General features: G+C 36.5%; 1 protein-coding gene and 1 long non-coding RNA gene across 7 annotated transcripts in view; one reads left to right on the top strand and one right to left on the bottom strand.

Moving 5' to 3' along the window:
* LOC135971442 (uncharacterized) overlaps positions 1–2,733 on the bottom strand; it is a 60,373-nt gene extending 57,640 nt beyond the window's left edge. Inside the window, exons 1-2 of the long non-coding RNA XR_010587654.2 lie at positions 2,477–2,733; positions 2,186–2,336 (exon numbers count right to left, since the gene is read on the bottom strand). This is a non-coding gene — a long non-coding RNA (uncharacterized lncRNA). The remainder of the gene's footprint in view (positions 1–2,185; positions 2,337–2,476) is intronic.
* Positions 1–12,055, top strand: part of NR3C1 (nuclear receptor subfamily 3 group C member 1) — a 456,123-nt gene that overhangs the window by 419,716 nt on the left and 24,352 nt on the right. For all 6 annotated transcript variants that reach the window (XM_073994518.1, XM_065546914.1, XM_045394358.2 and 3 more), the window contains one exon: positions 4,579–4,695. In XM_073994518.1, coding sequence (XP_073850619.1) covers positions 4,579–4,695 — 117 coding nt within the window. The remainder of the gene's footprint in view (positions 1–4,578; positions 4,696–12,055) is intronic.

Here is a 12,055-nt window from a genome sequence, read left to right as displayed (position 1 = left end):
CACTATAAGAAAGTACTATCATACGAAATGATGGTGTTAAGTTTGGGCATAACATAATGTTCATTGCGTTAGAAATATGGGCCTTAACTTCCATAAGCTAATAGATTTCAAAGTCAACACCTATACTGGCCTGGCAAAAATGTGAGACACAGTGAGAACTGCGACAGGAAAAAAAAAAGACATTCATTTCATTTCTTATTCATTTTTTTTCTATTAAGCCAGGGCAGTGTGCTAAGTGGTATAAATACCAATAAGACCTGATCCTTACCCTCTGGGAAGTCACACTACACTGAAGTGAAAGATGAGTTAACAGTGACAAGGTGCAGAGATTATAATTCGGAGGAGGGAGAGAGAAACTCGGCCTGAGGAGGTCAGGAAAGGTATTTTAGAGAAAGTGATTTCACTATATAAATGTTGTATTAATATAAATCTTACTTTGTTATGGATTCAGACTGCTGACAGGGCAACAGCATTATCTTCCTAAAGGAGAAATTCATTCCACAGCAACCCTATTAGAAGAGAGTCTAAAATTTCCTAATATTACCAGTGACTCCTCTTGGAAAAAAAATAGTCATATAATTTAGTTATTTCTAAAGTTTGAAAGCAGTGTGGCCTAAAGGTGTGATTATATTAATTTTTAAAGAAACATATTTATTATTCATTCATTGTATGAGGATTATTATTTGTCTCATGTTGTGTTTGCATATCCATGAGAGTTAGATGAGTCATTTTCTTTTGTTTTACTTTTTAATACATTAGCAAATTATAAAATTACTCATATTACACCACAGAGGTTACAAGGATGCCAGCTTTGGCCAGTGTAGTAGTCCCACCTATTGATTAGAGTCAAAAGTAAAGCCCAGCCCTGCCTAGTGCAATGCTCCTAATAAAGTGGATGTTATTTAACACATACGCAAAAGACGGAAGCATCTTCGTGTCCTCACTTTACTACTCGCTTTCTTAACTGCCTAAGTATTTCCATGATATAAATGCAGTGATAATAGTAAGACAGTCCCTGACTTAACGATTTTTCAGCTTTTATGATGGTGGGAAAGTGATATGCATTCAGTATGCTCCTCGACTTACAGTGGGATTGCCTCCAGGTAAACCCATTGTGAATTGAAAATATCTTAAATCGAAAAATGCACTATTAACTTATAATGGGTTTATCTGGATGTAACTTTGTCTTAAAGAGCATCTGTACTGTATGTAATAAATACTGACAAACTGATTTTTGAAGGTGAATTTCACAATGAAGCCTTAAATATGGCTATTAAAAATGTTTACTTTCCTCCATTTGAATTAAAATTGTTCTTTAAAACAGTACAAATTCAGATGCTTATAGAGACCAACTATGTGTCATTTTGGCTAAATGTAATACAGTTGTGGGGAGGAGGGCACGTGTTAGTATTAGAGAGTGCACACATGCCCTACCTAAAAGCATCCAAGTGCAATTAGAACAGAAAACAAAGCTAAACATACCTCCCTTATAGAAGACCAGTTCAGGCCATATACCCTCTGTGCTTAATCCCTGCTTTAAAATTAAATTCCTATACTGTTTTTAGGTAAAATTTAATTGACTATTAGCTATACTATTAAATGTTTGTTATTTAAGTATTTAAGTGAAGTATGATGGTGAGATTACATGATTAATAAGAAAGGTTAAATTGTAGAGTATGTTAAGTTTTTGCTCTGTTTCTTCCTTTATTTGGATTTTAATGTTCTCAAAAAGCCCTTTACAGCTCTAAAATTCTGCAGTCCTTTGATAACCTAACTCAGCAATTCTTCTGTTTTTCTATCCAGACACAATAGAAATATGCCTTAAAGCCCAGATACATATTTTAGAACACTTTCTTAAACAATTATAAAGATGCAACTTGTATTATTTACATCATACACTTAGGACTCCATTCTTAATACCTGCTAGAATTATAGGTTATCCCTCAAAATTGGCATAGTATAATATGGTTATTAGCAAGTTGTTGCACTTTATTTGGAGCTTTGCACTAGGCAGGGGTGGGCTTTACTTTTGCCTCTAATCAATAGGTGGGACTACTACACTAGCCAAAGCTGGCATCCTTGCGGTCTCTGTGGAGTAACGTGAGTAGTGTTATAATTTACATCCCCCATAACAAATGATCCAAGAGTATGTGATCAATGCAGCATAACTACTCTCTTTTATTACCTGATTTCACACGTAACATGCCATCACTTCTGCCGTATTTTATTGGCCACATAGACCAATCCTGGTGAAGGACGAAAAGGGCCTACACAAGACCATGCATTCAAGGAGGCAGAGATCACTGGGGGCCATCTTGGGAGGCTGGCTACCACACCTACCATAAATAGAAAACCAGAATTACTTGCCAAAAATAGATTTTAACCACACAAATAAATACCATGTAAACAAAATAATGTCACAAAATTTCAGCTGACTTGAAGACTCATCTTTCTATTAGATAGAAAGGGAACTTACCAAGTAGTAGAAGACATAGGAACTCCAAAATAAGATGTCTCATTGTCTTATCAGAAGGGTTGTCAGGAAAATGGGCTGGGCACTGTGGCTCACACCTATTATCCCAGCAGTTTGGGAGGCGAAGATGGGAGGATTGCTTGAGACCTGGAGTTTGAGACCAGCCGGAGCAATATAACAATATCCTGTCTATACAGGAAAAAAAAAAAAAATTATCCAGGCATCGTGCCTGTAGTCTCAGCTACTCAGGAAGCTAAAGCAGGAGATTCAGGCTGCAGTGAGCTATGACACACCACTGTACTCCAGCCTAGGCGACATAGCAAGGACTTGTCTAAAAATAAATAAACAAATAAATGAGTCAAGGAATGAATGAATGGATTGACAGGAAATGACTATTAGCTGTACGTGGCCATGTGTTGTGAAATAGTGAATACTAGTTAAAACTCCTCATTTTATAGATAAGAAACAGATAGATAGACGTGTCCAACTTCATGCTAATAACCACAAAGGGCTATTTTTATCTTATGAAGGTACAGTGCCTCTGATCCTATAGCTCAGAGTCTTAGCTGCACAAAAGACATACCTGGGGCCGGGCATGGTGGCTCACACCTATAATCCCAGCACTTTGGGAGACCGAGGCGGGTGGATCACAAGGTCAGGAGATCGAGACCATCCTGGCTAACACAGTGAAACCGTCTCTACTAAAAATACAAAAAATTAGCTGGGCGTGGTGGCGGGCGCCTGTAGTCCCAGCTACTCGGGAGGCTGAGGCAGGAGAATGGCATGAACCCAGGAGGTGGAGCTTGCAGTGAGCCAAGATGACACCACTGCACTCCAGTCTGGGAGACACAGTGAGACTCCATCCCAAAAAAAAAAAAAAAGACATACCTGGGATACAGAAATCAATATTGGCATAATGTGCACATCCTGACATTTCAGTTGGATATAAACAAAACTTTGGAATTTTTCATTATAAGTGGGTGATTTTTTTTCTATTTTTTTCTTCTGGTAACTGTGGGACAATGATTTAGAGATTCCTTATAAGGTATAACTTTTTTGTATTATAACTGCTTCAACAATGGATGTATCCATTGATCCTACTTTTGCTTTATAGGAGATAGAATTGGGTTAGTGCTTCCATTTTGCATCCAAGTAAAGAAGCTGGGAAACTTATAGAGTACAAAAAGAAATTGAAACAGCTGGTACAGATATTTGGCATTGGAGAGCAGCTCTGAACAAAGGTGAATTATAGTCCAGTCATCAATTTTGTGGCCTATTCTTTACAAAGAATTGAACCTTATACAGTTAACCATCTTCCCCAAACTATTATGTGTTTAAAACACAATCTGTCAGCCAGGCACGGTGGCTCATGCTTGTAATCCTAGCACATTGGGAAGCTGAGGCGGGTGGATCATGAGGTCATGAGATCGAGACAATCCTGGCTAACATGGTGAAACCTTGTCTCTACTAAAAATACAAAAAGTAGCCAGGCATGGTGGTACGCACCTGTAATCCCAGCTACTTCAGGAGGCTGAGGCAGGAGAATCGCTTGAACCCGGGAGGCAGAGGTTGCAGTGAGCTGAGATCATGCCACTAAACTACTACACTCCCAGCCTGGGCGACAGAGCAAGACTCCATCTCAAAAAAAAAAAAAAAAACCACAATCTATCAAACTGTTTAAAACACAGTTTGTCAAAAAAGTAGTTACCCTTGTTGGGTACTGGCTGGAATTGGGCAGAAAGGGGGCTTGTTGGGGTACTGTTCTGTTTCTTGATCTGTTAACCTGATTACATAAAGGTTCTTGGTTTGTAAAAATTTATTAAGTGGTTCACTGATGATTTGTGTACTTTTTTAAATATGTGAATACTGCAGTAAGGTTTTTTATTGCACTGTTTTCAGTTTGTTGAACAGAAAAAGGGAGACTCTTTTTGTTGTTGTTTGATCTCTCGACCTCATAATGGCAATGTGGGCAAGAACACTTCCCTAATCAATACCTGTGGGTGCCTTGGTTACATTCCACCGGAAACAAAAACAGATAGAGGCTCTCCATAAAAAATATCTTTGAAGACCTGTGAAACTTTAATAGTGCCTTTTATTCCATATAGGACAGCACAATTACCTATGTGCTGGAAGGAATGATTGCATCATCGATAAAATTCGAAGAAAAAACTGCCCAGCATGCCGCTATCGAAAATGTCTTCAGGCTGGAATGAACCTGGAAGGTAATGTAAATATCTGAAAGCAATTGTTTGTCTCTGTAGCTTATAAAAATTTATCATTTTACGTTTGAAGATACAAGGAAGCAGATGTAATAATGTAGTCAGTTCAGTATATATATGCTTGACTAGCATAATGTTACTGCCCAATAAAAATGGGAACTTTTTTTCATGAGTGTGTCATATTCTGTTTATCCACTAGTTCTTACACACACTGAATTCAGTACAGCCAGACTATATACAAAGAAAGGAAATTATGTAATAATGAAACTTATACAACATGCAGCAACTTGATTATTCTTACTCCTTTTTTCAACCTCAAAACTATTCCCTAAGGTTGGGAATGTTTCTGTTTCATACATATTTACATGTCCATTTTTCTGTTTGCCTTTTAAAAGCACACCTTTTACTTGGAGATCTATGTTTTATTACAGATCTTCAAAGGGGGTGTGGGGAAAAAAATCCTCAAGGAAGAACTGGATGGGTTTTGTTTTGGTTTTCAAGTAAAGAAGAAACCTGGGCCGGGCGCAGTGGCTCACACCTGTAATCCCAGCACTTTGGGAGACCAAGGCAGGCAGATCATGAGGTCAAGAGATCGAGACCATCCTGGCTAACATGGTGAAACCTTGTCTCTACTAAAAATACAAAAATTAGCTGGGCATGGTGGCGTGCACCTGTAATCCCAGCTACTCAGGAGGCTGAGGCAGGAGAATTGCTTGAACCCGGGAGGCAGAGGTTGCAGTGAGCCGAGATCATGTCATTGCACTCCAGCTTGGCGACAGAGCAAGACTCTGTCCCAGGGGGAGAAAAAAAAAAGAAACCTGAAACTAGTTATAAGTTCGAGTTTCATATCCCTGTTTATATAACAAGTTGTATAATTAACACTGATCTCAGCATTAAAAAATTTTCCTCTGAAAAAAGTTTGGAATTCTGCTGTGGTTGAAATTGCAAGTTCTGTGAAGGTAGTGTGATCTAATAACACATATGCTTAGTATTTATTGTGAGATTAGCACTTTTATTCAACAAATACACACCAGCGAGGCAGTAACTAGATATAAAATGAGTAAAATGGTGCCTGTATTCAAGCAGTTTACTGGCTAGTTAGGTTGCAGAATCAGTCACAAAATAGCATGGCACACCATAGAGAGCATAAGGCCACAGGAACAAGAGGAAGGTCACCTAGTTCCTTGGAAGTCAAGGAAGAAGTAACATTGAATTTTAAATCTACCAGCTGAGTAGGAATTAGATAGATGAAAAATAAGGGCAGAGACATGATCAGATTTGTATTTTACAAAGACTGATCTTACATGGAGAGACCAATTAAATGAATATGGCAGTCCTCCAGATAAGAGACGGCAGGCAGTACTGAGAGAGAATGGAAACCATGTGGTTCTTTTTATGATTATGATGATTATTGTTATTTTAGAGACAGAGTCTAACTCTTGTCACCCAGGCTGGAGTGCAGTGGCATGAACATGGCTCACTGCAGCCTTGAACTCCTAAGACTCAAGCCATCTTCCCACCCCATAGGGTTACAAATGTACACTACCACACCCAGCTGATTATTTTTTTAATTTTTTTTTTAGTTTTTTGTAGAGACAAAGGAATCTTGCTATGTTGCCCAGGCTGGTGTCTAACTCCTGGCCTTAAGTGATCCTCCCAATGTGGCCTCCCAAAGTGCTGGGATTACAGGTGTGAGCCACTGCAACTGACCTATGTGGTTCTTTTGATAGGAGAGACTAATTGTTGGTGCTATCTAGCACACACTGTGTATGTACATCTTGGTAAACAGAAAATAGATTTATGGGTATGACTATGAAGAGTCTAATTCCCCAAACCACACACACAACTCTATCTAGGTTTGCCCAGGCTATTTAAACTTAACTGCAGAGTGTCAGCATGTTAAACATTGATTTACATAAAATGATAACTGCCCACTTTCTTGTAAATGTTATAAAAACTGCAGAGATTAACTAAAAAATGCACACAGAAGTTTGCTTTCAGTTCCCCAAGGGTAGTTTATTTTTGTTATAAATACAGTATTCCCTACTTTCTTAGATACCAGATCTCTGTCCAGATTTTACCAGTTTCATCTTGCTGCTTTCTAATCTCCTATGTATGTAATATACTTTGACCATTTAAATATATATTAAGACACTTGAGTTTTTAGTGCCCTTTGGGTTTTTTTCTCTGGTCTCAATTTTCTCTAATATTCATTTTTTCATTTTAGCTATTTTATATTTAGAAATAGATTTTGAATGAAGCTCAAAGGACAAACCCAAATAAAATTTTGTTGTACCTCTAATATATTGTGGTTGCTTACCCAGTAACATTTTTAGATGCTTTTCTGAATACATGTGAAGTTTAAGGTCTTTGGAGCTTTAAGCATATAATGTTTTTCTGGGCAATTTCTCCCTATCCAAACTACAAGGAACTTCTTTCATCAAAACAAAAAAGATACATCAACTACAAAGTAATGATTTTGATGGACTAGGCTATGAAATTTGTCTGTTTTTTCCTCCCTCTTACAGTTTAATAGCAATTGCAGTGCCCTTTGCCCTTACTGCACTAGAAGACGACCCAAGGCAGTGACTGACATCTGATTTTTCTATTAATTATGCCATCACTGTCATTTCCAGTTGAATCTTTTGTTGGACATCAGAAATTTTTCTTACATGAATAAAATTTAAGCATACAATTAGGCTGCAGTTTCTCAAAATATTTTATTAAAAATAACCAATTATATGCTCTTATAAATTGTCAGTATAACATATCCAGTTAGTGTAGAAATTGGCATTTGTTAAAAACTACTACATGTTAGTCTTTGACACACATTCTTCTACTTTTTGGACCCTCATATTATTAAAAACACCTTTGAGTAGGGCCATGATTTACTTTATATCCATTTTTATACTACGTAGTAGAAGAAAATTCTAGCTTGTTATTTCATACTATGATATGTACTGTGTGGCACATATCATATAGTTGATCCAGTTCTACTTGTAGATGAATTGAAAGAACGGCTTAAAAAAGTTCTTAGGGTTTGTGTGTGTGGTTTTACTGTAAAAGTATCATTTTTGTATTAAACTAACCCCAGTATACATAAAATCTGTATTTGGCCTGGCATGTATGTTTGCCAGGAATCTTTGGCAGACCCTAATACTTACAATATAGATGAGCCATGTGTTTCACACCTTTTTTTTTTTTTTTTACAACCTTCAGAAATATTCTCTTGTTCATCAGAGTGCTTCCCCTAAGCCAGGAAGTTTCGATGATAGCCCCAGAGTAACTTTGCCCAAGTCTCTTCATAAATGTAACTTAGGACTGCAAGTGGTGTATTTTTATACTCTTGCCCCATACCAAGTAAATCTCACGATTTATTTTAAGGGAGTGGCCTTCACTGCTTCAAGGGTCTAGCATTTAAGAACGGATAAGATTTTTAATGGTGATCCTAATTTTTTTTTTTAACTTGCTTGTTTTCTCTTGTAACTAAGTGTTTTTATTCATTTCATTTTGAGGTATATTGTAATCAATCCAAAGTATGGCTTTGTTTTTAGTATAAACAGTCAAATGAAACTTACAGTCTTAGGGTATTATCAGATTTATTACCAAATATTATTTAACTAATTTTTTTAAGTTAATAAACCCAATCTAGTAGTTTCTCTCTTATTTTCAACTTATATTTTAGATTCTGGGGGTACATGTACAGGTTTGTTACTAAGATACATTGTATGATGCTGGTATTTGGAGTACGATTGAACTTTTCATCCAGGAAGTAAGCACAGTACCTAACAGGTGCTTTTTAACGTGTGCCTCCCTTCCTCTATCCCCTCTCTTTTATTTCCCAGTGTCTGTGCCTATCTTTATGTCTAGGTGTACTCCATGTTTAGCTCCCATTTATAAATGAGAACCCAGTATTTGGTTTTCTGCATTAGTTCATGTAGGATACTGGCCGCCTGCTACATCCATGTTGCTGCAAAGAACATGATTTCATTCTTTTTGTGTCTATATAGTATTCCATGGCATATAAATACCACATTTTCTTTATCCAGTGCACTGTTGATGGGCACCTGGGTTGGTTCCATGTCTTTGCTATTGCAAACCGTGCTGCAGTGAACATATGGGTACATGTGTCTTTTTGATAGAATGAATTATTTCTCTTTGGGTGTATGCCCAGCAATAGGATTGCTAGGTTGAATGGTAGTTAAACTCTTAATTCTTTGAAAAATCTCCAAACTTCTTTCCACAGTGGTGTCATTGTGGTTTTGACTTGCAGTTCTCTGATGATTAACAATCAGCATTTTTTCATATGTTTGTTGGCCACATGTATGTCTTTTTTTTTTTTTGAGAAGTGTCTGCTCATGTCCTTTGCCCATTTTTAATGGAGTTGTTTTTGCTTGTTAATTTAAGTTCCATATAAACTCTGGATATTAGGGCTTTGTCAGATGCATAGGTAGCAAATATTTTCTCCCATTCTGTAGATTGTCTGTGATAGTTTCTCTTGCTTTGCAGAAACTCTTTAGTTTAACTAGGTCCCATTGTCAATTTTTGTTTTTGTTGCAGTTGCTTTTGGGGATTAGTCATAAATTCTTTCCCAAGGCCAATGTCGAGAAGGTTATTTCCTAGGTTTTCTTCTAGGATTTTCATAGTTTGAGGTCTTACATTTACATCTTTAATCCACCTTACTAATTTTTGTATGGCAATAGGTAGGGGTCCAGTTTCATTCTTCTGCACATGGATAGCCAGTTATCCCAGCACCATTAATGTAATAGGGAGTCATTTTCCTATGGCTTATTTTTATCAACTTTGTGTAGATTAGATGGCTGTAGGTTTGTGTCTTTATTTCTGGACTCTATTCTGTACCATTGTGTGTGTTTTTTGTACTGGTACCATGCTGTTTCGGTTACTGTAGCCTGTAGTATAGTTTGATTTGGGGTAATGTGATGTTGCCAGCTTCATTCTTTTTGCTTAGGATTGCTTTGGCCATTTGGGGCCTTTTTTGGTTCCATATGAATTTTAGAATGCTTTTTGCTAGTTCTGTAAAAAATGACATTGTAGTTTGATAGGAATAGTACTGAATCTATAAATTGCTTTGGGTAGTATGACCATTTTAACTATACTGATTCTACCAGTCCATGAGCATGGAATGTTATTCCATTTGTTTGTGTCATCTCTGATTTCTTTCAGCAGTGTTTTGTAGTTCTCCTTGTAAAAATCTTAAACTAACTTAGATGCATTCCTAGGTATTTTACTCTTTTTTGACTGTTATAAATGGGATTGCATTCTTGATTTGGCTCTCAGCTTGAATATTACTGGTGTATAGAAATGCTACTGATTTTTGTACATTGATTTTAAATCCTGAACCTTTACCAAAGTTGTTTATCAGCTCCAGGAGCCTTTTGGCAGAGTCTTCAGGGTTTTCTAGGTATAGAATAGTAAGTGAAAAGAGATCGTTTGATTACTTCTTTTCCTATTTGGAAGACTTTAATTTCTTTCTCTTACCTGATTGTTCTGACTAGGATTTCCAGTACTATGTTAAATTGGAACAGTGACATTGGGCATCCTTGTCTTACTGCATTAAGGGGAATGCTTCCAGCTTTTGCCCATTTGGTATGATGTTGGCTGTAGGTTTGTCATAGAGGGCTCTTTCTTATTTTGAGGTATGTTCCTTTGATACCTAGTTTGGTGAAGGTTTTTATCATGCAGAGATGTTGGATTTTATCGCAACTTCTTCTGCATCTATTGAGATGATCTTTTTTTTGTTTGTTTATGTGGTGAATCACATTTATTGATTTGCGTATGTTGAACAAGCCTTGCATCCCAGAAATAAAGCCTACTTGATTGTGGTGAGTTAACTTTTTGATGTGCAGCTGGATTCAGTTTGCTAGTGTTTTGTTGAGGATTTTTATATCTGTGTTCATCAGGGACATTGGCCTGTAGTTTTGTTGTTGTTGTTGTTGTTGTTGTGTCTCTACCAGGTTTTGGTATTAGAATGATGTTTCCCTTGTAGAATAAGTTAGGGATGAGGCCCTCTTTCTCGATTGCTTTTTTAGAATAGTTTTAGTAGGATTAGTACCAGCTCTTCTTTGTACATCTGGTAGAATTTGGCTGTGAATCCATCTGGTCAAGGGCTTTTTTCAGTTGGTGGGTTTTTTATTACTGATTCAATTTCAGAACTTGTTATTGGTCTGTTCAGAATTTCAATTTCTTCCTGGTTCAATCTAGGGAGGTTGTGTGTTTCCATTTCCACATATATACTTACTCCAAATAATGGCTTTATATATACGAGGATTAGCTGAAAACAAAAATGATACTTTCATAGTAAACTCCACCCCGGCCCCGACACACACACATAAACCCTAAGGTTTTTTAAAGCCTTTGTTCCAATTTATCCATTTCCTCTAGATTTTCTACTTTGTGTGCATAGCAGTGCTTGTAATGGTGTGAAGATCTTTTTTATTTCTGTGGAATCTCTTGTAATGTCATCTTTGACATTATTGTGTTTATTTGGGTCTTCACTCTTTTTTTCTTTGTTAATCTAGCTAGTGGTCTATCAGTCTTGTTTATCCTTTCAAGTAACCAACTTTTATAAACTAGGTTTTAAGCTAAGTAAGATTTCTCTACTTTTATTAAGGAGGAAGTAGCATTACCACAAACTCATGAACACTTCTGTGGAGCTCCTATATTGACTGCTAATCTTCTGTATGCTCCAGTGGGTCAGGAGTTTATATAAAGTAAAGTTGCATTAACTAAGTTGCTTTAACATAGTGATTGCTTAACTAAATGATTCAGTTCAGTTAACTCCTTCCTGAAGATATTTTGAAAAATTAATTAGTATTATTTCTTGCCCCAGTCAGTACGGCACAATTGAGTTCACTTGTACTTTCTGAGCTGTATTCAAAAACATCAGTTTTCTCATTTAGGACGATATATAAGTAGTGAGAAATTAATTACAAACTGAGTCATAGAAAATGTTTTTGTTTAATCCAGCTTGTTACTCTTTCTTCCTTGTTCTAATGTGGAGTAATGTATTCTAAACCATTTAAAGTTATGACTAATTGAGGTTTTAACAGTACTGTTCCAGTGTATTGATTTGGCACATGTGTGTTCTCTTTTACATTGTCAACAGCACATTTTATGATTTGGATCAAGATTTCACTGGGATACTTCTGGTTGTTTAAAGAGTTTCTTTATGTATTGGTGTCCTTCTTTTTAAACTTTTATCACTCCTCTATTAAGTTGCGATATCCAAATTTAAAATATTCTAAAAACATGTTCTCCTGCAAGTTGAGGTAATGATAGTTGTTATATGGTAATTACTATAATATATGCCAGGAACTGTTCTAAGCATTTTACATATTTAATT

This window comes from Macaca fascicularis, chromosome 6, assembly GCF_037993035.2.
Source record: "Macaca fascicularis isolate 582-1 chromosome 6, T2T-MFA8v1.1".
Classification (NCBI taxonomy): Eukaryota; Metazoa; Chordata; class Mammalia; order Primates; family Cercopithecidae; genus Macaca; species Macaca fascicularis.
Note: the sequence above shows the minus strand (reverse complement) of the source record. Positions and strands in the feature narration are given on the sequence as shown.